Source organism: Melanotaenia boesemani, chromosome 17, assembly GCF_017639745.1.
Source record: "Melanotaenia boesemani isolate fMelBoe1 chromosome 17, fMelBoe1.pri, whole genome shotgun sequence".
Lineage (NCBI taxonomy): Eukaryota > Metazoa > Chordata > Actinopteri > Atheriniformes > Melanotaeniidae > Melanotaenia > Melanotaenia boesemani.
This window is the reverse complement of record NC_055698.1, coordinates 22,826,066-22,849,771: the sequence shown is the minus strand read 5'-3', so window position 1 is coordinate 22,849,771 and position 23,706 is coordinate 22,826,066. Positions and strand designations below refer to the sequence as shown.

Sequence of the window (23,706 nt, the reverse complement as noted above, 5' to 3'; positions counted from 1 at the left end):
ACCAGACTGATTAGAGCGTGATTGGATCCACCTGTTGCTGCTATTATAAATGAATCATTAAGGGCTAGTTGCTTCAGACCAACTACAGTCATTGTAGTATATTACTGATCCCATTTCAGATATTTGTGGAAATTAATTAGTTTACATTTGAACCTTTTAATATCATTTTAGCTGTAAAAGGGTGTGTCGAGCATTTAGGTTCAGATTAACAAGTTGTACAAATAACTAATCAGGTAGGATATCAGGATGGTGATTCTAAATCAAACTACAAAGTTTGACTTAGTCTGGAATGAATACCCAAATAATTGATGATCATGTTTGCGTCTGCAGCTGAATCTGTCCTTGTTCTTCTAGGGCTTCAGGCGATATGTCGGCCATTAAATCCGGATCTACTCTACGGTCCATGGTTCTGACTCCGGAGCGGATCCCGAGCTTCTTAATCCCTTCACGCAGTCCCCTCCTTCTGTCTCCATGTTTTCGCCAGGGCTCCTCGGAACGGGTCAGGCTGCTTTCTGACCATGATGACCCACCGGGAGCAAGCTCACCCGAGACCCCGACCAGCTCAGTGGCCTCCCCACGGGTGTTGTTCCACTTGTATCCGCCGCGGGGCATCAGACGACCCCGGCGCGGCAACGCTGCTGGGACAGAGTCGGGAAACACGGACACAGATGTGACTACGCGAGCTGCAATGTCACTGTCACACGTGGCGAAGGTAACCACACCTTACGGTTTTGGTGCAGTGTTGGCCGCGAATCCTTCTACGAGTAGGCGGGAGTCCCTCTTCCATCGGAACAAACCTGTCAAAGTGACTGTCACTGATGCCAACTCACAGGACATGGAGACATCTCCACCACGCCCGGATCCTGGCAAGTCCCGGGTCAACCTGCGGCCCGTTAAAGATCTTTGTCTACAGGTGATGAAAGAGCTGAAGAAACCCGCGGCTGCTCTGGAGGGTCTGAGTCTCTCACCCCGGATCGGTGCCACTCGTTAATGTCACGGGCCCAGGCACCCCTAAGTTGACAGTTGAAATCGGGACTGTTTATTTTTATTCTAAATTTTAAATAAAGTTTTATGCAATACATGGCTTTTCCCTTCTTTTCCCCTAAGTGTTCAAAAATCCTACAATGAAGTAGCTTACTGCATCTGACGTGGCCTATGCCCCCCCCCCCTTTTTTTTTTTTTTTTTTTTTTTTTTTTTTTTTTTTTTTTTGTGTGTGTGTGTGTGTGGAATGTTTTCAATCTCTTACAGTCTCGAAAATTAAGCGGATTGCTTGTATACAGCATTCTCATGATGCCCAATATTTTGAATGTGGTATTCATTTGGCAAATTAAATTAAAGCACTTCATATTTTAACAATTTGCTGCAGCTCCCTGGGTTAAGAAGCATTTACCCCTAACGTCCATAAACCCTGCACACAACACTGAAACCTTAAAGGCGGCGACTAAAGTGACATCACACTGTGGATGTGACGTCACTGCTATGATTCCGGAAATGTAGTTTTTAGACGCAGACATAGTGGCGGTAAGTGTGCATTGGTTGCAACGCAGTGTGAATGTTAAGATTGTCTTTAATCTGAATGACACCGGTAGATAGGGTCTGCCTGACTGGACAGGCTCACCTGGAGTCCTCCGTTGTAGGAAGGACTGTGCTTTCGTGCTAACGTTAAACGCTAGCCTACAGGAGAGGTGTTAGCTTGCTAGCTGCAGAATGATTACGATCAACGGATGCGCGGACTGAACACTTCAAGCGTGCGTTAAACTGTCAACTGCTAATGGGAGCTAACTGCTAAATGTTTGTATTTAACAGCTAACACCGCCACAAGTGTCTAATTAGTAAAACTACTCTCGACTGTATTTGATTATTTCACTAATTGTTTCTTTGAGCTGCTTCACAAACGTGTGTCACAACTATAATTTTGTTTAACAGGAAAAGTTTAAGAGCTTCATAGTACAACTGGAAGAAACAGTAAGTGAACACTTTTAATGTCTCTTGTTTGCATGAAAACATGCCAGATTCGATTAAAACTCCTCTTGGAAAATGAACCGGTTAAAGATGAGTTCACATGTAGTCTCCCAGTGACAGAATATTAATATACAGAACTGCATCAGATGAAAATCAGCCACATTTTCTTTCTTTTTACAGCTTACTTTAAAGTTCACACTTTTTTTCTGCCGCTTTTATAAGGTCAGAGGTCATGTTTCTTCATTATGAACCCGGTCCGCAAACGTCTCAAACTAACCCCGTCCAAACTGCAAAATGCCATCAGCACCATCGGGACTGCTCACAGTGCGCCATCATCCGAACTCATCTCCCGTGATGCTTTGTTGCTACCACCACCAGCTCCTGCAGGAGCCAGAGCTGAGGAAGAGGAAGATGAGGGCTACCTGGTGGTGGAGGAAGACACCACAGATTCCAGCCTTGTCATCACCATGGGTAAAACAAACACACCCCATTGACTTACATTCATCTGTGTTTCTGGCTTTTTGAGGATTCTTGAATCAGATCTGACAGCTCAAAGATTCTGAAATAGTAAAAACTGTATAAAACATCCTCCAAATTAAAAAAAAAAACCCTCATAAAGCACTAATAGTATTTGGACTGATGACTGAAATATCTGTGTGTCTTAGAGGAAAGTCAGTTGGAGGTCAAGGTGCAAAGGAGTAAGACAGCGAGGAAGAGGAAGAAGAAGAAAACACTGAATGAGGAGGACGACGATGTGAAGGACAGGGCTTCAGAGACGGAGGAAGAGGGGGAAGCAGGAGTAGAAGTGGAGATTGACAGACAGCTGGACCAGTCACTAGAGTCAAAGTCCAAACAACATAATCTGACCTCTGTGAACGTCAAGAACATCATTCATGTAAGTTCATGCACCTGGACATGCCTAGAGAAACATCTGTGGTTAGTAATTTATTGTAATAATTGATTTATTGTAGTAATTTATTGTCAAAAGACTAGAATAATACTGTCTTTCTTTCGTTTGTTCATTCGCCCAAATAATCATTATATTTATTGAATATTACAGCATAAAAACGTTGGAAGTATCTTACTTAAATGATTACAGTTTGAAGCAGTACTTGGGCAGAACCAATGAGTTTTACTTACAGTAGAGTTCCATGGGCAGATGCAAATGATACAGACTAAAGACAAGCACAAAAAAATAGCAAATTTATAAAAAATATTTTTAAATTTTAAACCTCATAAGTCAAATTCTAAAGCAACACCTTTAACAGGAACAGTTAAAGATTAAAATAGAAGATCCATTTGTCAATTTATCTGTTGTGATGGTGTGATTTGAACAAATAACTACAAAGTGTTATGGCAAGATGGACCAAGATGTTTAAATTCTTGACACTTGTGCTGTGTCTGACTTACAGGAAGTGATCACTAATGAGCATGTGGTTGCCATGATGAAGGCTGCCATTAACGAGACCGAGGCAGTTCCTCCGTTTGTAAGTCACATGCTGTTTTATTTAATTCCTCGTTTACCCGTTTCAACAGATAAACGTGCTTTCTTTTTCCTCTTTTTAGGAGCCTAAAATGACCCGATCCAAGTTTAAAGAAGTGGTGGAGAAGGGAGTGGTGAGTTTGTTTAAAATGTTAATTATATTTAAATCTCATCAGAAAATAGACTTCCTGATGTTTGTTTTGCACATTTCAGGTGATTCCTACCTGGAACATCTCTCCCATCAAGAAAAGTAGTGAACTTAATAAGGTAAAACACAACAAATGCATCATCTGTCCACTTGTTGCTTCGCCCAGTCAGATGGTTTTCTTCCCAGGAGGAAAACACTGTTTACACGGTTTATACAGAGGACCAAAAACTGATATAATCATGAACAGATAAATATATTCAGAAATATATCTTTATGTAGTTTGGATGTTTGGATTTTTTTCTGTGTATATTTGATACAGTTAACTATTTATTTCCACAATAATAATTTTTTCCATGATTTATTTCTGTATTGGGCTTTTTTAATCTAGTTTTAATGCAGGGTTAGTCACCTTTTTAGAACCATGTAACCAATAAATAGATTAATAGGGTTAGGGTTAGGGTACAGGAATAACTGTTAAATAAATGTAGAGATGCATCAATAACTTGAGTATATGAATGCATGGACATACAGTATAGAATTATATTGTTAGTTTTTATATTGTGTAATTATGAATCTGTTATGTATTTTACCCTTAATATTTGACTCATTTTTACATTTATACCATCTGTTTAAATTTAGATAATTCATTTTAGTGAGTAGATTGAAATTAACAGTTGAATCTACTCATTATTTTTTTGTTCAAAATAACAAAAAAGATACGAAAATAAAAACTCAAAGAAACAATTTAAACATTCAGATTTACAGCAGGGCCTTTAAAAAAGTAATCAGATTAATCTCATCTTACAAATTAATCGTGATTCAACTGTGCCTGAAATCTGCCCATTTTTATTCTAATGTATCAACAGAAAGAGCAAGCCAATGCTTACCTGGGTTTTTCTTCACTTTTTTGATTTTAGATGATCACTTTAGTTGTAATAATCAGTTCAATATGATATAAAAATCCCAATCTTAAAGCGTCTCATTTGTGGCCCCCTTTTCCTGGTCAGTACCCCTGCCTAGCCCCCATCTAAACTTTTCTAGACCTGTCCCTGCATATCTGAAGTATAAATCCTTTCTGCCACCTGTCAGCTACTTTATTAAAGAGGAGACCTCTCGTGATTTATATCTCTGAACCGGTTAATAATTTCTCTCACTACATTAATGGCCCCTAAACGATCAGATCTGTGTCTCCAACATCTGCAAAACACCAATGTTTTAGAGAAGACATCTCCTTGTTTCCATGACAGTGACGTGGATCTGATTGACATGAGACTAATGAATGTTGCTTGTTAAATACTGTATGTGCCAGCGGGAACCATGAACCACTAGTTTCCTCCCTCTACGCTGAACGATAAATGCAACAAGAGAGACGTGCTAGCGATAGAAGAGCCGATCAGCTGATCACCGACAGCCGTCATGATTCACAACAGGAGAGGAAGGGGAGGAATAGGAGGCTGCAGCGCTGTGCAGACGACTCGAGCAGTGATGCAAACTACATGAGCAGCGTTTCCTTAAGAACTTTGAGGATAGGGAACAAGTTGAGGACAAAAAGCAGCAACAGGCCTTAAAAAAAACAGACATAACCGAAGAGCAGTATCTGAAAGTGATCACTAAATCCACTAAAAACTGAAGAGTGGTGAATCCAAAGGAAAAGTTTTTAATCATTGCTAAAGCATCATCTGTTTGTATTCAGGCTCCTCAGTTTGTGGACATCCCTCTGGATGAGGAAGACTCTTCTGACGAAGAATATCGTCCTGATGAAGAAGAGGAGGATGAGACGGCTGAAGATGTGAGAATTTGCTGTGACTTGATGAAGCACAGCTTATTGTTGATGACTAATTAATTGTGGATTGGTGTGTTTGCAGACCTTCCAGGAGAGTGACATGGAAAGCACAGCCTCATCTCCTAGAGGAAGTCGCCTGAATAGAGTTGATGAAGACAGCTGCAGCCCCTGGCAGGTAACAGCTGCTGAGTGCATCTTCAACACAAGAAACAGGGCCAAGGCTGTATATGATAACTGGTCAATATACTAGTTGATGGATGATAAAATAAGATCTGTTAATAGTTTTTCATTTCAGCACTTAAAAAAGACAACAGTTTTTGTTGTGTTAAAGTTATTAAAACTACAGCAACGGTTAAAAGCGGCTGCACTGTGGTTATCTTTTCGTACTGCTGTCATCCTAAATGTTAAACTCAATGAGTTTTTTTTTGTTGTTGTTGTTGCTGCACCACAAAATAAATGCCTGATGAATCGCCCCTTCTTTCTTGTCAGACCTCTCGAGTTAAGCCCAGGCGCTTCAAGGCTGGGTCCATGGGACCTCCTCCTCCTCCCCCCAAAGCTTTGCCCAGCAAAGCTGTGACTGACAGCACCTTCCTGGAGAAGCTTCATGCTGTTGAAGAGGAGTTGGCCGATTGTATGGAGCCTTATCAGGTAACTTCACAACACTGTGTGTCAACAGAACACAGGAGTCTTAACATGTTTTAAAACTACTTAAAACCCCTTAATGACCACTTTTAGAATCCTTCCAGACCTGTTGGTAAAGATTTAACACTGGCTAGGTATTGTTGTAGGACCCGTAATTAAAGATTTAAGAAATTTAAGATGAGCTTTTTTTTAAACCATAAAACCACAAAAGAGTCTATACAACTTAAGAACCTGTCAATAAAGCTGACTTTGAGTCGTTTATTTTAACGGCTGGCAAAATCATGCAAAGAGGTAAATATTTTAATTAGAGAAAACAACTGAGCTCAGGCTGTTGCATCCACCCATTTCACCCAGTGTGTACAAACAGAAGCCATTAGCAACATAGCTTGTGTTACTAGTAGTCTGTCAGCAACATTACCTTTTTTTTAATCTTGAAAGCAGATATTTTCTCCCTCACCTGACATTTTACCACATTTGCACCTTTTAAAATGGAGGTATACTAAAACTGTATATATGACGAGGGATTGAAAGACAGCTTAATTGTAATGTAACTGCAAGTAATGAGAATATGTACCAAACAGACATCCTGCAATAATCTTTGTTGTGGTGGCTCATTGTGCTGTTCCCCTTAATTTTCCTGATTAATAAATTGATTAATTTTACTGATTCTAGCCCAAGGATGTACAGCTGCATTTGTGGTTATTGTATGCTTGAAAATAGTGTGTTTGTGAATAGTATTCTGTTTAGTTTTTTGTTTCTTTTTTATCAGACACGTCATCTGTCACACATACCTGACATGTTTTAAAAGTAATCCTTCATCTTCACGAGAAGTGTCACTGGGTGGTTTTCTGTTTGTTTACAAGCTGCTGTAATTTTTCACCCCTCTGTCTGCCCATGCTGCAATTCAAAGAATCAGAAGATCCTTTCTCAGTGTATTCTCATTTTGAAGGAGACAGTAAATGAGGGAGAAAGTTGTGTCTCATTCTGAAAAATTATAACTTCTTTGGAGTTATGATGGGTGCACAGGTTATTTAGAGGCAGTCAAGATTAAGTGGAAATGACAATCCCAGGTCTGCTTTAAGCGAGGTAAAGAGAGGGAAAAAACCCAGAACTCTCTGTAACTTAACAAATTTAAAGCAAAAACGATGACAAATGTTAAAACTTTTAACTTGATTGACTTGTGATTGTTTATCTGTCCAGCCTCTGTCGGAGTCAGAAGATGAGGCGGGTGTGATGGCGTACCGGACTCGATCTAAACGTCCTCTTCGGGATGTGCCGCTGGGCCAGCTGGAAGCGGAGCTCCGAGCTCCTGACATCACTCCAGACATGTACGACTCCAGCTCCACCCACGAGGACAGGGAGTGGACTGATTGGCTTAGAGGCTTGATGACCTCAGATGTGGATAACGAAGGTGGGTGTTTGTCACACTGCAGGGACTTGACCTTCCTCTGAAGGAAATAAAAAGCTTGTCCCTAAAGTTTAGATTTAAAGTTGTTTAAGTCCTAAATAAAGATGAAGTGAAGTTTGTAGTATTTTAGAAATTTGTAAGTCAAATACCAGCTGTGGTCAGTCTGACCTCCTGGGAACACAGTATCTGTTTGTCTTTTTACCAGAGGAGTGTGATGATGAAGATGATCCAGAGTATAACTTCCTGGCTGACACCGATGAGCCTGACCTGGAGGATTACCGTGACGACAAGGCTGTCCGCATCACCAGTCAGTACACACATATAAACAAAGTTATAAGGGAATGTTTCAGTGGTGTTCATAAGAGCTGAAACACTCTCTTTTTTTAACTTGATTACAGGATCAACAAGGTTGACTTAGATTAGTAAAAGAAAATATCTATAATTGTGTGTTAAAGTACAGCAGAAGTTAGTTTTGATTCTAACTTCTGTTCTAAATTCCTATGTACAAACATGCACAAATGGCAAATAAACTATCTGAATCTGCATCTTAAGGTCTACTCAAGCTGGATTTTTGGACATTGGGAAGGTAGCCTTAGTTACATGTAGTCTAAATAACATTTGTGGTAGGATTGTAATGACTGTGCTCTCCATGTCATAATTATAGCTGAAATGTCATTCTGCTGTTCTGCGAACTGAAAAATCAGGAGCCACATTCTTGTATTTTAAAGTGAAACTGAGGAAATTTAAGCACCAAGTCATTAGCGTGATTTGTGTCTTCAATCTGCTGAATGTCCATCTATTTATTTCCTGTCATTTCATCAGGGGTAACAGAGTTATAGATTACTTTCCCCCATTTATCAGCTGTTCACTGATTCATTGCTGATGTACTGTCTGATGTTGTCTTTTTGTCCTCCAGAGAAGGAGGTAAACGAGTTGATGGAGGAGCTGTTTGAAACGGTACGAACACCGCTTCATTTTTTCACTACACTTGCTGCAGCTGCCTTTTAGTCAATATCAATAGTTGTACCTGGTAAAATTTACCCATAGAGACACCAGAGACAGGTTTCTAGCTTGTAAAATGTCAGTATCACTATTTTTTAAATCACATTAATCTTAAAGATCTGTGTTAGATCATTTGCACATTTATAAAAACCTTTTGCAGTTCAGAATTCAGATTAAAATCAGTTTGACAGTAGCAGAAATGCACTAACTGGTTTCTCATTGGTTATTAATCACTTCTGTTAAATTTGTGTTTGCACCACAGTTGAAAGAGGACCTGACAAGACCAGAAGTGGATGATGAAGGCCACGATGAAGAGGAAGATCCCCTGGATGAAACACACACTGTTCAGACCCATGCCCTTGAGGAACAGCACAACATGTGTGTAAAACTTGCACAACCACAGACCACAGATCAGAAAGAGCAGATTCTATCCTGCTGATTTTTTGTTTCTATCTTAGAGGGCCAATTGATGACGAGGCAGACGACGGACCAATCACAGAACTCCGTACAGTGAAACAGCAGCTGGCTTTGATCAGGAAGAGACGGCGGACACAAGGCAACACACATTCACAATGCCCAGAACCATACACACTGAAGCTGAACGCTCAGCAGAAGAGAAGACTACAGCAGCAGCTACAACAGGTATATAGGTGTATAATAAATGGGAAAAAAGAAACATTTAGGTTCAGCTGTTTACTGGAAGCCATTCCAGTGTGATGTCTTGATGAAGCTTGTTAACATGCTGGCTCACTGTATGTGTCTGTTGCTCTCAGCATGTGCAGTTGCTGACTCAGATTCACCTGCTGACTTCACCTGTTACCAAACTGCACAGTGAGGCCGAGACCACCAGACAGTTTCTGGTAAGTCACACAGCAAAATCTGACTATTTCATTTAAAATAAACAAGCTGCTCTTGGAAATTCTGAAAACTGTCAATTTGACTGTTTATCAGCTTAAATAAGAAAAAATAACCTGGATCTGATTTGTCAAAAATATAAATTACATTGAAAAATGCTGCTGACACTGCTGATGACTCCTGGGATTTTTTGTTGATTTTTCTGTCAGTTTGAGTTGGACATGTTGGCTCAGAGGGGCGAGCTAATCAGGTCTGCAGGTCATCCTGGTTTCTGCAGCGCCTTCAGAGTGTCCAACCTGCAGGGGGCGCTGGAGCTACTGGAAGAGCTGCGCCAGACTCCCATCAACTACCAGCCACAACACCGCCCACCTGACGCCAGAGGATACAGTGAGTAGCCCAAAGCTAGTAATCATGAGAGGTTTGGACAGCCAGCTATGGTCATGGGTTGGCAGGTACTACCCTGATGGACAAGAGGTTTTTTGGTCGACTAGTTATTTCCCTTCAGTGTTTTAGATTTTAGCCAGAGTACAATGAGATGTCAGTGGTTGTGAATGTCTCGCTCTTTGTGTTCTCAGTGCGTAGTTTCCCCGTCATGCCTCCTGAGCTGGCCTGGGTCTTTGCCACTCGTCCCGTCTTCCTTTACCCAGAGTTGCTGCCCTGTGCAAGCCTTGACCCAGCTCTGTACTGTCCCCGCAGAACAGCAGCTTTCACCGCAGCTGAGGATTGGTAACGCTAACAAGCATTGAAATATTTTGCAGAATTTTCATTGCACACATTAAAAGAATAAAAATTAAATCAAACAAGAACTTGTAAAACAATTTAAACATATGTGTTTTTATTAGCTTACTAGTGCTTGGCCTGAGGAACATGGAGGGATCATGTGACCCTCCTAAACTGGTGTCTCAGTTTTTGCTGAGGAAAACTCTAGTGCAGGTCCGTCGAAGAATCCTGCAGTGCTGTAGACCTGGTTTCCCTGACAACATTGTCAAGGTAACACACATACACACAAGTGTAGTGGACTATGATGTGGCTAGGCTCGGTGCATCTGACAGTGTGCCCTCTGCAGGCCTTCAGATATCAGCAGGTGCTGTGGCCGATGCCAGTGGCCTGCCATCATGTTGATCCAGCAGAGCGCCGTCCACCTGTGGAGAGAGAAGAAAGTGTCATGCCTCTTTGGCTCGTGGTACACTGACTGTTTTTCTTTCACGTTACCGCACCAATCAGCTGTTTAGTACAAAGCACAGAGCTTAATCTTGGGCTACACAATTTTGGGGTAAAAACTAATGTTGCATAATTTTTTTTTTCCTGCCAGCGGAGCCTTCCTGTCATTTACCCAACAATCAAACACTTCAACAGCCCAACTAGCTCCGCCCCTGAAACCCCACCCTCCTGCAGGAGAGGTAAAGTCCGTCAGAGTCACCTGGCTTTTCTGCGCTCCACCCTGGGCTCCTACAACTTCCCACCAGGGACAAAATACCCACCTCGCCTCCCAAACAATCTAGACTTCAAGCGCATTGGGTTTGTCATGCTACAGCAGCCCCTCCCCCTTCCTCTCCCTGACTCTTCCCCTCTTTCTGACGGTCCCCTCAACACTTCCTCCCCATCTGTTACTTCTCCACGATCACTCAGTCCACCTCGAGTCTTCCTCAAGCGTCTCATCCTGACCAGGGCAGACACCCCTGCTAAAGTTAAAACCCCCTCCACTGTCTCCACGGAAACAATGGATCAAATCAGAAGCCACTGTCAGACACTTGCTGGTCTGAGGAGGAGGGGACTGTCTGCTTCTCCTCCTGGTGCAGGGGAACCCAGACGTAACGAAGGAGGAATCAGGAAGAGGAGTGAGATCACAGCTCCTTCTCCTGCCTCCTTTCAAGAGCCAGACGATGATGTCATCAGTAAAAGTGATACAGAAGAGAAGGAAGAAGAGGAGGAGATGGAGGAGGAGAGTGAAGTACTTCTGGCTCTGTCTGAATCTTCATCTAGCACCGCGGGAAGTGTTGCACATGATGACAACATCGCTGATCTGAAGGAGGCAGATTCAGAGAGTGAAAATGAAGCAACTGTGGTTCTATCTAAAGTAGAAGATGATGATCTTGGAGGGATGTCTTCAGATGAATCGAGAGCATCCGTCATCCACCTTCAGGTAAAATATTTTCATGTTATATGTATGTTGATGAGATGCATAGCTACTTCCAGACTCAGTTCACAGCACAAATACTTTCTCATTAAATGTGTAGACTAACAATTTACTGTGTGTGTAGGAGAGGCTGTCGTCAGAGGAAACCGAGGATGAAGAAGATGATCAAAGAAAGTCTGAGGACATTTTGTTTGCTCGGGATTATCTACAAAGAGTAAGGGCACAAACATTTGTTAAAGTACAGACTTGTTTTATAAAATTGATTTGTACTTTCCAACATATAGAGGTTAATTATTTTATGTTAACCTGATGAACTTCCTGTTAATATGTTTCTCTCAAACTACACTCTCCAACTCTGTTGTAGGGAAATGGGAAAATGAGAAGTTGCACAGTCCAGTATATTTTGATTCCAAAAAGTGTGATTTCTCTTCAGCTTCCCAAAAAAGAAACTGTTCAAACATGTAAAATGTTATCAAAAGTTGTTTTAATTTATTACCAAAAGGGAAAATAAAATGATGTCATATCATATTCTCTTGGTTTATCTTGTGATTGGTCCCCAGTTAAGAAATATGTTAGCAGCACTGTTTGTTGTGTCCTCTGCAGGTATGTGAAACTGTGCAGGTTAGTCCGGGCTGTTCTGAGCAGCTATTGCAGGTTTTGGATGAATTCTCAGCTTTGGGTCCTTCAAAAGCCCCAGAGGTCTTGTATGACAGACTAAGCTGTGTGCTACAACCATGGCCTCAGCTGCTAAAGGACTTTGCTGCTTTTCTGAACCGTATACAGGCTCGCAAATGTGGATTGGTGGGTGCCATCACTTAGATGTCACAGTGACTATTCATGAGTTAATTTTGGTATTGCCTTAAGCTTATTTTCTATTTTGTTAGCTGATGGAGCAGCAGCTGTTTGAACGAAGTAGGACGTTCCTACGGCGATTGGGACGGCGTCTGGGAGAGAGCTCCCCTCTTTACCAACAGGTGGTTTCTTTGCTGCAGGGAAGCTCCACCACCTCATCCGAGGACATGGAAAAGGTAGACAAATAATTTTGACTCTCAGCAATCAGTTAACCTTCGTTAGTGTCATGATTCGGCATGCTTTGGTCAAAATGTGAAGAGACAGAACAATGGCTTCTTTTTCCACTGTGAATATCTACTTCTGTTCAAATTGATTTGTTACAGTGTGTGGAGTGACCCACCTCTTGTCCAAAGGGTTTGCTTTTGAGATTATTATTGCAAAACCTTTTGTAACTGTACGAGGGAATATACCAAAAATACCTTCAGAAATAATACTGGGCTACATCAGCGTAAACTAAGCTCCACACCAAAGTGAGAAATCTATCAGCTCCTTTGAACCTGGATTTCATTGTCACTCCATTCCTCTGTTTTGTTCAAGTGTTAATAGGATAATGTTAAGAATATAGTCTAGTTATTTAGGCAAAAAGTTTGTAGATATTAGAAGTTTATTTTTGTAGTGTTGTATTCCAATATCATGCTGCATTCAGCAACAAATAGGAAATTGATATTTTCATCTTCTGGAGGGAAAAAATAAATGAAATGGCACCAACAATACAAAGTTGTTTTATTTTTATCTGCTGATTTCTCCTCTCAGGTCTTGTCTCTGTTAATACACGATCCAAACCTGCAGGGAGAGGTCCAAGGGTTCTTTCAGCAGGTCCGAACGTGCTCATCACCTGTAGCAACCAGCTCTAGCACCTCTAATGTGGACTTTACCACTCAGAATTCTACTGATGGGAACAGGCGCAGTGGTAGAAAGAAGCAGGAGGAACAACAAGCCGTTTGTGCCAAAAACATCACAATGACATCTACTGGGGAGAAGGTCGTCGTCTGGACACGGTCAGAGCAAAATATGCACGCAGTTTTCTTTATTCTGTCCCTTTCTCTGCACCATAGAGAAGATCTCCTTAGTCCTTAACATTCTCAGAATTTACATGATTTAGAGTGTAGGCACTCGCTGATTTCAAAGCACATCTAGAAGCGCTTAGAGATCGCAGTCATGTCTTTTTTAGTTGGAAGCTCTAATGGCAAAATTATCCCTACCTTGACTCCCCATAGTGAAGAATCCTTTAATAAATTTTAAATAAATCTTAATAAATATATATAAATAAATATGAATTTTAATAAATATTTTTTAAATCTGTCCATAGCTTTTTATGTTGCTAACAGACACAAACCAATGTCACCGAAAACATGACCTACGCCTTGGCAGAGGTAACAATTACTGACATATAGAACCCACAGGGCATCTCATCTTGACTAGGAAAACTGTTGTTACTTGGTGTATTTATTTTGTAAAAGAAACACTAATGAATAATGTTAAAAATAAATGTAGACTAATATAAAAACAAAATCATAGATTTAATGGAATCGTAAACCAAAGACAAAAGGAAAAATCCGCAATTAAAGACACTTTAAAGGGTTTTTATTTTTAAAGTTGATAGCAAACTGGTCTTTCTGTTACAGTGAGGCAGACCGTGCCATCCTGACAGCCTGTCAGCAGAGAGGAGCCAACAGAAAGACATTCAGACAGGTGTCCGCACAGCTGGGAAACAAATCAGTCCAACAGGTAAGAGAAGCTAGACCATTACATACTCCATGAGAATAGTGAAATTTGTTTTTGTTCTTGAGGTGGCAACTTTACGCTTCACACTTTTCCACATTAAACACGCTTACTTCAATCAATTGTTCTCGAACGTCCAGCAGTCATTGACTGATGTGTCGCAAGAACTTGTCTAATAAAATTAAGACTGTTCTGTGCTTTCTTCAGGTCCAACTTCGTTTCTATGATCTGATGAAACTTTTCCACTCTGCGTCCAAAAAGTCCACTTCCTGGTCACCAGAGAGCCAGCCAATCAGCAGTCAAGCTGCAGCTCCAGACTGAAAAAGGGACTAAGCATAAGGATGTCTGTAAACCCCGACAATAAGTCTTCAATTGAGCTGAGACTAAACTAGCTCTACTGTTGTAGGATTATACCTGTGGCATTTTGGCTTCATCTTTGGTTGATAACCCTCTGTTGCCAGTTGAATCGACATGTCTGCTCTGCTGAGTCTGTTCAGGAGCATCAGTGCACAATCAGTGTGACTTATCAGGCTCATCAGAATGACCTGAAAGCCTTTTAAACCTGAGCCCCCCCTGAGGAGAAAAGAATGACTCAAGAATTCATCTTAATGAGTCTTGAGTTTAATTCTGGTTCCAGCGTTCATTTACGGCTATTCAGTAGTTTCCAGGAAATGTTTCTGGAATATGTTTGCAGTCATTGTAGACGAACTCAGAAGGTCCAAAATCGGCATTGCTGTTATTTGCCAAACTGAGTCAGTTAAATATAAAAACTGATCTGCTGAAATGCCTTAAGAGTTTCATCTAAGTAAATATCAAGAACCAAATTTGACTCTAGAGCCACATAAAATTGTTCTGAGTTCAGGAATTTTTGTGGAGTCCATAACAGATTTGACTAATTTTAGCTTTAGTCTGACTGGGTCCAGAATTAAGCCGAAGTCACTGTAAAGGTCTCATGACTGATTCAGAAATGGTCTGACTTTAGGCAAGACTATTGTTCTAGATTTGAGGATTAGATTTAATTCAGATTTTTCCAGAGGAAACCTCAGTGAATGTACCAGTTTATTAAATTGGACTCCAGAATTGGTTGATTTCTATTTTAGATTTCACCCACTATGACTTGAGAGATAATCTGACTCTCACAATTTTTTGTTTCCACTTTGACTATGTATCACCTGTTCTAGGTGGCTGGTCAGTACATAATTATATCTAATAGCAATGTACTAATTCATCTCAGTTGACCTCAATGAGGAGGAGTTTCTGAAAGTATTTGCTGCAGCTAGATCCTCCAAATCTGAAGGAAATGTAAAAACCTATTCTAGTCTGCTGAAGTTAAATCACGACATAGATGTGCAGCAGAGGTCAACTCTCTTCAACTTGGCTTTAGTTGCTTATCTTTTAGTTTTTGCCTTGTTTGCTAGTATGGCATTTCCTCACATTCCACCTGCTGAACAGTAATAAAATTAAACTATTATGAATTGGTACCGGTGCTCTAATTTTTACAGTTTTTATTCTTAAACCTCCAACACTCAATGTTTTTTCCCTCTTAAGCTTAAACTGTTTCAGGCTCATTTTAGTAGCTGTCGCAAGTTAAAAAAAGTTTTTATTATGTACAAATATGTTCATTATTAGCAAGCACATTGGGTTTTATTTTCTGTACAATTTTACAAACAAGCTGTTTGGCAGTAAAACTTATTTATATTTAAACAAACATTTGTTTTTCAGGGATGCATAGGGGGTTAAATTGTCTTAAGCTTCTTATGTGTTTTTACAGCTTTATATACATGTTTGCGAAGGATGAATCAACATTCTGAAGGTTTTGTTGAAATGTTTATTCATATTGAATATGAACATATTAAAATTGACTTTAATCAAATAAACTTTTTTACATTTCTAAAACTGTGATCAATTCTGTTATTAATAACTGACATTTTTCCAGAGCAGCACTGAAATTAAACTGATCAACTTTTTAAAGAACTTATTTTTAATAGAATGTCTAAGACTTTGGAAGTTTTGGAAAGGAAAAATGGTTCACAAGATGTGTTTTTCTTAATAGAATTAAAACAAAGCTAAAAATGATACAAAAATGGCTTTAAAGTTAAGTTGATTACTTATTAATTATATTTGTTTTAGATTAGTTGAAATGTGTTTGAAATAAAATAAGCATTTGTGTTTATCACAAATTATGTCAAACTGGAAAAGATTTTTAATTCTCATTCTTAAAAAAAAAGCGGAGAAGACTGGGATTGACAGCCCATTTGACTAATAACATGATTACATCACATCACCTCTACCTGCTTTTGGACCAATCAGAGAACATTTCTGTTTATGTCCCGCCTTTCCCCTGACAGCTGGAGAGACAGCGATCACATTTTACTGGAAACTACCGGAAATACGATGATCCTGTCTTCAAAATTCAACCAATGGGTTTCACTTTTAAATCATAAACAGTACAATTTCTTGTTTTATTCGTACGATGAGAATTTCAGCTTTTAGAAAGGATTATTCTAGCAAACTACAAGATTTCCTGTCAATGCACTTGTTTACCACTTGTTAGTTTGACGTGTTTCATTTTGAAAATTACAACCGGAAATCTGCACATAACAGATTGTGACGCTTCACCTTTCAGCGGTCCTACCCGTTTTATGATATGCTTATCCGTATTTTTAATTTCTCTGTGTAATTCTGCGCCTCTTTTATCTCAGTTATGGTGGAGGTTGTCCGTTTGCTTCTCGCCATCATATTGGTGCTAATGTCTTGCTTTACTGCTGCCTCGTCTTTGCGTAGAGACGTTCTCGAGCTCGGGGACGCGGACTTCGACTACCTGGCAACAGAGCACGAGACCATGCTGGTGAAGTTCTATGCTCCATGGTAACGAAGCGTTATTAGCTTCGCACACATAGCTCTGGAATTACTCAGTTTTATGTGTATTTCGTTGTATTGTTAATATGTTGTGTGTTTCCTGCCATCCATCTTACCATCCGTCTCTCCTCCTGTTCTTTTTTCTATTTCTCCTTCATTCATCCGTCTCTTCTTTCGCTTCCTCTGTCATGCTCTATTTATTCTGTTTACACCCCCCTGCTTTTCTTTCCTACTGTATGTTTTCATCTGCTTCCTCCTCATTTACCTACATGCTTATTTCTCTTGTTTTCAGGTGTGGTCACTGTAAGAAATTAGCTCCTGAGTTCGAGAAAGCAGCAACTCGACTGAAAGGAACCGTTCAGTTAGCAAAGGTAACAATATCTTTAATTGTGTGAATGTTGCGTGTGTGAATTTATACAACTCCTTTATTGATTTACTGTCAATGAAATGAATGGCAAACTCTAAATTATTCAAAAACTTGTAGCCTTTACAACTTCAGTATACTTAGCTTTTTCAACAATTTCAATACCAAAAAGGTAATGATTTTAAGTAGGCTGTTTGAATGAATAAAGAAAGTTTAAAGCTTAAAAAAATCTGTATTTTCAAAATCTCACTACTTTATATTTTAGCAATTCAGCAAGAGACACCATTCAAACTTGAGACAAGTCACAATGGATTGGACCAGATAGAGTTTTTGAATATCTTGTGTGTACAGAGATACATATTTGAAGCTGTCAAAGCTCTAAAAACCCCAGTGTCACACATTTCACGGTTCACATGTACACCAGCAGACACATAATCCTACAGGTTCCCACATTTGACACATTTCAACAGACAAATAGTCATTAACCAACACACACAATCACACACACTATTGTTAAATTAAATTATTTGCCCTTTGCACAAACCACGTTTTCTTCAATAATGTATTAATTGCACTTTACATACATTTATATATTGACTTTTTACCTTCTTCATGCAACATTGTTTAGTTGTGTGATGGAAGATACTTCAGCTCCAGTTTTCCTATGTAGAAAACTTGTTTTGCTTCTTCTTATCTATAACATACACTAAGCTTCTGCTTTATAAAAAAAAAAGACTCAGTAAAGACTCAACACTTTGAACTTATTTAAATACCAGATTGAATTTCATGTCCTTCCAAAATTCCATTTTCAGTTTTAGAGCTACTTCTGCTAAGACTCAGCATCAGACCATTACCTGTTTTGATCGAAATTACTATTTCTTCAGCAGTTTTAAGTGCATTCATTCTGCATATAGCATTCACACTGCTGTTCTGGAGGAATAGCCTGTTATTATAATTATTGTTGTTATTATTACTACATAAACAATATCACCGGTTGCTATCCTACCTGTCTGCCAGGTGGACTGTACGGCTAACTCGGATACCTGTGGACAATTTGGGGTCACTGGTTATCCCACTTTGAAGATTTTCAGGTATGGCAAAGACTCTGCCCCATATGATGGACCCCGCACTGCAGGTAAAGGCAGAAAAATTAAAGTCAGAAATAAAATCATTTGTTTGAAAGTTATGCATGTGTAAACATTTATGTATGCATTCAGATGGAATCTATCATTACATGAAGAAGCAGAGTGGTCCAGACTCCGTTCACCTGAAGACTAAAGAAGACCTCGAGATATTTGTCAACAACTATGATGCAAGCATTGTTGGTAGGTCTCTGATGTACCACAGGTTTACTTTCTGACATAAGTCAGGCTTCCAGGCTGTGATGGATTTATTACATCTTGTTAATCCACCAGTCATGGAGACCTGCATGACTTGTGGATCATTACTATCTGTTAAAGCACACAAATTTGATCACTTAAACACTTTTGTGCTCATTGCTATGTCACATGTTTTTGTGTGTCTGTGTGTGTGTCAGGTGTGTTCTCAGGTCCTGAGAGTTCTCGTTTGGCTGAGTTTCTGAAAGGTGCGGGTCTGTTGAGAGAACAGTTCAGATTTGGTCATATCACTGATCTGCAGATAGCTAAGGAGCACAACAACGACTCTGAGTGAGTTAAATATGATTAGTAAGATGTGTATTTTGTTCTTATTCCATTTTATATTGTTGTATCATTGTATTTTTTTTCTACTTTTACTTCACAAAGAACATTATTAGTTATGTTTTCAAAATGATCTGTGTGATTTCCTGATGAGTGTTGCAATTCTGTTTTACATTATGTGTGTTATCATTACCTTTTCAGGAGTGTGTTGCTGTTCAGACCTCCCAGACTGGCCAGTGCATTTGAGAACAGCGTTGTTGTCTTCAAAGATTATCTGACCATCAGTTCTTTAAGACGCTTCATCAGAGATCATATGTGAGAATCTTTCACTTCACTCACACAACTGCATCTGTTGGACATCATAGGAACTGCAGCCTTATTCTGCTTGTCTGTGTCTCCAATCTATCTGTGTGTAGCCACGGTATGTGTCCTCACATGACGATGGAGAACAGAGATCGTCTGAGAGTTCGTGACCTGCTGACAGCATACTATGACTTGGATTATCATCACAACATCCGTGGGTCCAACTACTGGAGAAACAGGTAACACGTGCATTTAAGTAACACACAAATACAGGTGATGCCTTGTTCCTTTCTTTTGAAAACCAGTGAAGGATCTGTCTTTTGCCTCAAAGATGGGTGAGATTCTCAAGTTGTGTGGTGCAAAGCACCCTGAAACTATGGGTTATTAATGTATGAAGATCTTTTTCCCCCATGAGTTTTTCCCTTTTTTTCTCAGATGCTCCCTTATTGGCTTCAAATTCGATGCTGAATTTGTTGTCACGTGTATGCTAGTCTTTACTATCAATGAAGAAGCCTATCTTTGAAATGGTTTCTGCAGACCTCAATGTTATGTTTTTCCCTCTCACAATTGATCAAAGAATACACACTCTGGCAGTCTCAAGTTTAAGTCATTATCCTATGACAGGTAATATTTCAGAATCAGGAACTGGAGACTTAGCAGATCTCCTGTCTGTAGCTAATCTCTGTGGACGTATTCCTGCTGATTGAGTTTAGTGCATAGGCATTGTTACTGCAGATGTTTCAACAGGCACACCTGCTTTGTGAAAGGGACTCATCTCTCAGCTACATGTCAGTGTTTGGATACTGTAAACAGCTAGCACTCAAAGGAGTTGTCAGCAGTGGATATGTGGTCCTCCTGTTCCTCAAAAGTTCTGGTGTCATTGATCATGATAGTACCCAGGTTACACACCAAAACACACAGGGAATATGTAACCTGTGACGTAGACTTAGTCGAAGAGCACGAGTGCAGATATATTTAAACCTTCCATGTGTCTGTTTCCAGGGTGATGAAAGTAGCATCTAAATACACTGGGCGGGGTTTAATGTTCTCAGTAGCCAATAAGAAGGACTTCCTGGCTGAGTTGGAGGATGACTTTGGTCTGGGAACTTCCGATGGAGGAGAGCTGCCTTTTGTCACAATTCGTACCAAGTTGGGCTACAAGTACATCATGAGGGAGGAGTTCACGTAGGTAACAGGGCTAAAGTTAGCTCTATCTGGTAAAGGTGGATATTACCCATGATCATTGTATGTGTCTCAATAAGTATTTTAAATTGTTATGTCAGCCTTTCGAAATCCGATCCATTAAGCCAGTTGGGTTATATTAACAATAGCTGCTAGTCAGTTATCAGATTATTGAAGTAGATGTGTGTGTTTCAGGAGGGACGGGCAGTCACTGGAGAGGTTTCTGGAAGATTATTTTGCAGGTCGCCTTAAGCGTTACATCAAATCAGAGCCCATACCTGAGAAGAACTCTGCTTCTGTCAAGGTAAGGTGAGCTTTATGTGAATATCAGATTATTTCAGTACATCACTGATTCTTGTTTATGTTTCTAAGCATTATAAGAACAGGTTCTTTGATGAAGAGAACAACAGAAAAAAGATGGTGACATGTCTGGAGTCTACTCTGGCCTCACAGCAATTCCACATTTTCTTTTATTCTACAGGTGATTGTTGCTGAGTCATTCGATGATATTGTTAATGATCCAGATAAAGACGTTTTGATTCAGTTTTACTCTCCATCCTGCCCACACTGCAAGAAACTGGAGCCTGTCTACAGAGAGTTGGCTGACACGGTAGAGAACTTTATTATGTTAACTTCATGTGAAATGCTACCATTTTGTCTCTGTTTGTCCACTTTAATAACAAAGTGAAGACATTATTTTAGAAATGTTTTCAAATTTCTTGACACACAAAAACTGTAATCTTTAATGACATCTGCCAAGGCGGAGGTTATGTTTTCTGGCTGCGTTAGTATGTCTGTCTGCTTGTTAGCAACATAACTCAAAAAGTAATGGACGGATTTTGATCAAATTTTCAGAAAATCTAAAATAGAAACAGGAACAAGTTATTAGATTTTGAGGATGATCTGGATCACAGCCTGGATCCGGGAATTTTTTTAATACCCCCAACATTCCAATATCCCCTAGAACTGCCAGAGGGGGTCATTTTGACACCCTGTCGATGCAGCATTTAAAATAAAATTATAAAGATAGTGTTTTTTTCCTTTACATATTTTTTTATCATTTAGAAGTAGAATAAGCTTCAACAAATAAATACTTGATTACCATGTGGAATTACTTCGGGCTTGTATTTCAAATAGAAAATGCCAAATATTTACCAGCTTACAACATTCACCAATCAGCCAACATGTTACAAAATTAAATTGTTTTTAAATGTATTTACAGTTTATATTGATTATTTGAAGGGAAAAAATAGATAAAACATCATATAATGCTAAAATAACGAAACAGAGCATTGGATGTCAGCTTATTGATTTATTCTATTGCGTGTCGAGAGCTCAATAATGATAATAATAAAGTCCCGGGTCATTCTGGCATCAATGCAGCGCCAGTAGAGGACCCATGCATTTAGTGCAGCAATGTCCAAAACATTATAAAACACCACAACAGGCCATCTTCTCGTTGCAGCTCAAGATGAATATTACCTCTGCAACTTGTCAAGGATGTCTAAACTTGGTCCTGCTGTAGTAAGAGGAGCTGATCATTTCTCCTCCATCTGAGTCTTCTGCATTCATTTGTTGGAGCATAGCCAAAACGTATTTTGTATTCATTCTTCAGCTTCTAGTAAATTTTTTTTTATTATGTTTTGTTATGCGACGTTGGTTTGTCTGTCTGTTAGCAACATAATTCAAAAAGTTATGGACAAATTTCGATAACATTTTCAGGAATAAAGGAATAAGGAATGAGTGATTACAGTTTTAGGGTTATCCGGATCATTATCTGGATCCAGGAGTTTTATAAAGGATTCTTCACAACTGGGAGATAGGGATAATTTTGCCATTAAAGCTTCCAACTCAACAGATAATGCCCAGAATCACTGGCAAAAAAAAAACTACAAGACGACATGGTAGATTTTATAAGCTGACATTGAATCATGTTGATATTTTGGATCTGATGTTCCAGAAGGTCAGAAATACAGGGGATATTGGATGGGCTTTTGGGTCTTTTGGGGTTTTTCTGAGTGCTTCTGGTTGATTAAGTACTTGGTTCAATACTTTGTTTAAATCCATATTCTGGTCAGCTTGAGTTTGACTCTGGAAGCTTTGCACACATGGATTTTGTGTGCTAAATAATCTTGTACCTCCCAGGATTTTTTCCCTACTTAGTTTTTGGAATTCCTGATCTAACCCAAACACCAGTAGTAGACAGAGACCCTCAGTTATAGATGTTGATGCCTAATAGATTTATAAATGTTTGACTTTCTTGGTACCAGATTAAAAATCAAACTTTTCTTACTAGCACTTGTTTAAATAGTTGAATCCCCCCCTTTCAATCTGCTCATTGAGCCTCAATTGTCCTAATGTGTGAACTTGCTTTATTTATTTTACAGTTGTATTCTGATCCAAACATCGTGATCGCTAAGATGAACTCCATCGATAATGACATTCCATTGGGCTACGATGTCCAAGGGTGAGAATGCAGGATTTTATGCGCAAAAAATGCATATATACTTAGCATTTTTATCTATATGTCTTTATGTCCCTTTCTCTAGATATCCAACCATTTACTTTGCTCCAGTGGGTAAAAAAGTTGACCCCATACGATATCAGGTAACACAAAGCTGAATTTTTAGTTACATCAAGCTGAAGTTGGTAAATGTTTTAGTTTGTTAGTCACATGATATCTCCTATCTGTTTTTAGGGTGCTCGAGAGCTTAAGGACTTCCTGAAGTTCCTGAAACGTGAAGCAAGTCACAAACTAGTGTTTAGTGGGAATAGGGATGAACTATGAAACACAGTCACCAAACAATCAAAACTGATGTCTGAATATTAAACCAACTGGTCTCTGTGACAACAACCAATATATAAAGGGACAAGAGGATTTCTGCTCCTGCTGAAAAACTTGGATTTTAACCAGAGACAGCAAGTCAGGACATGTGTTGACATCAACCAGCTCATGTCCTGCAAAATAAATTGAGTCCAATCAGATTCCTCTGTTATCCCCAAAATACCTGCCCATCGTGTCATGCTGCCTCACTGGATTTATTTATTTATTTATTTATTTGTAAAGCCATCTCATATGAACTGTTTTTATTTATTTGTATTTCATGCAAAACTCAGTGATGCTCTTATTATTTATCTGTGGAATTTATATCTGGTGCTTCTTTGTATTTATTTCAACTTTAGCAGACTCTTGTGTTTTGTGACAAACTGGTGGCTGTTACTTATGCAGAAATCTATTCTGAGCCTTTTTATTGTCAGAGTAATGCTGCTGGGATTATTTAATAAAACACTTAACTGTCATCTAACAGTATTCACTGACTTCACTCTGGCCAGGAGTTTATGTAC

General features: G+C 39.4%; 2 protein-coding genes across 4 annotated transcripts; both read left to right on the top strand.

Annotated features, from left to right (window-relative positions):
- The first annotated feature begins 1,471 nt into the window (after positions 1 to 1,471).
- On the top strand, positions 1,472 to 14,839 carry gon4la (gon-4 like a). 3 transcript variants are annotated; one of them, XM_042012643.1, is made up of 27 exons: positions 1,472 to 1,522; positions 1,928 to 1,966; positions 2,186 to 2,434; positions 2,629 to 2,858; positions 3,376 to 3,450; positions 3,530 to 3,580; positions 3,660 to 3,713; positions 5,288 to 5,383; positions 5,460 to 5,552; positions 5,867 to 6,025; positions 7,220 to 7,430; positions 7,633 to 7,734; positions 8,344 to 8,384; positions 8,692 to 8,807; positions 8,888 to 9,071; positions 9,203 to 9,289; positions 9,494 to 9,671; positions 9,860 to 10,010; positions 10,127 to 10,274; positions 10,351 to 10,467; positions 10,597 to 11,427; positions 11,546 to 11,635; positions 12,025 to 12,222; positions 12,306 to 12,449; positions 13,027 to 13,271; positions 13,899 to 14,001; positions 14,203 to 14,839. In XM_042012643.1, the coding sequence occupies exons 3-27, from the start codon at positions 2,209 to 2,211 to the stop codon at positions 14,314 to 14,316; spliced, it is 4,044 nt and encodes a 1,347-aa protein (XP_041868577.1). In that variant the 5' UTR covers positions 1,472 to 1,522; positions 1,928 to 1,966; positions 2,186 to 2,208; the 3' UTR covers positions 14,317 to 14,839. The 3 variants fall into 3 exon arrangements, with proteins under 3 accessions (XP_041868577.1, XP_041868579.1, XP_041868578.1); XM_042012644.1 differs by lacking the exon at positions 1,472 to 1,522 and adding an exon at positions 1,724 to 1,792; XM_042012645.1 differs by lacking the exon at positions 12,025 to 12,222.
- Positions 14,840 to 16,614: 1,775 nt separating this feature from the next.
- On the top strand, positions 16,615 to 23,661 carry LOC121628308 (protein disulfide-isomerase A3-like). Its single transcript, XM_041967326.1, has 13 exons — positions 16,615 to 16,863; positions 17,147 to 17,225; positions 18,236 to 18,353; positions 18,436 to 18,543; positions 18,756 to 18,885; positions 19,078 to 19,191; positions 19,293 to 19,418; positions 20,182 to 20,364; positions 20,557 to 20,665; positions 20,843 to 20,971; positions 22,749 to 22,828; positions 22,911 to 22,968; positions 23,060 to 23,661. The coding sequence occupies exons 1-13, from the start codon at positions 16,700 to 16,702 to the stop codon at positions 23,147 to 23,149; spliced, it is 1,488 nt and encodes a 495-aa protein (XP_041823260.1). The 5' UTR covers positions 16,615 to 16,699; the 3' UTR covers positions 23,150 to 23,661.
- The last annotated feature ends 45 nt before the right edge of the window (positions 23,662 to 23,706 follow it).

Coding starts and splice junctions, on each gene's coding strand:
- gon4la (XM_042012643.1), top strand. CDS start 2,209: ATGAACCCGGTCCGCAAACGTCTCAAACTAACCCCGTCCAAACTGCAA. Junction 5,553..5,866: donor ACAGCTGCAGCCCCTGGCAG/GTAACAGCTGCT, acceptor CTTTCTTGTCAG/ACCTCTCGAGTTAAGCCCAG. Junction 8,808..8,887: donor CTTGAGGAACAGCACAACAT/GTGTGTAAAACT, acceptor TTTCTATCTTAG/AGGGCCAATTGATGACGAGG.
- LOC121628308 (XM_041967326.1), top strand. CDS start 16,700: ATGGTGGAGGTTGTCCGTTTGCTTCTCGCCATCATATTGGTGCTAATG. Junction 17,226..18,235: donor GAACCGTTCAGTTAGCAAAG/GTAACAATATCT, acceptor CCTGTCTGCCAG/GTGGACTGTACGGCTAACTC. Junction 19,419..20,181: donor TCCAACTACTGGAGAAACAG/GTAACACGTGCA, acceptor GTCTGTTTCCAG/GGTGATGAAAGTAGCATCTA.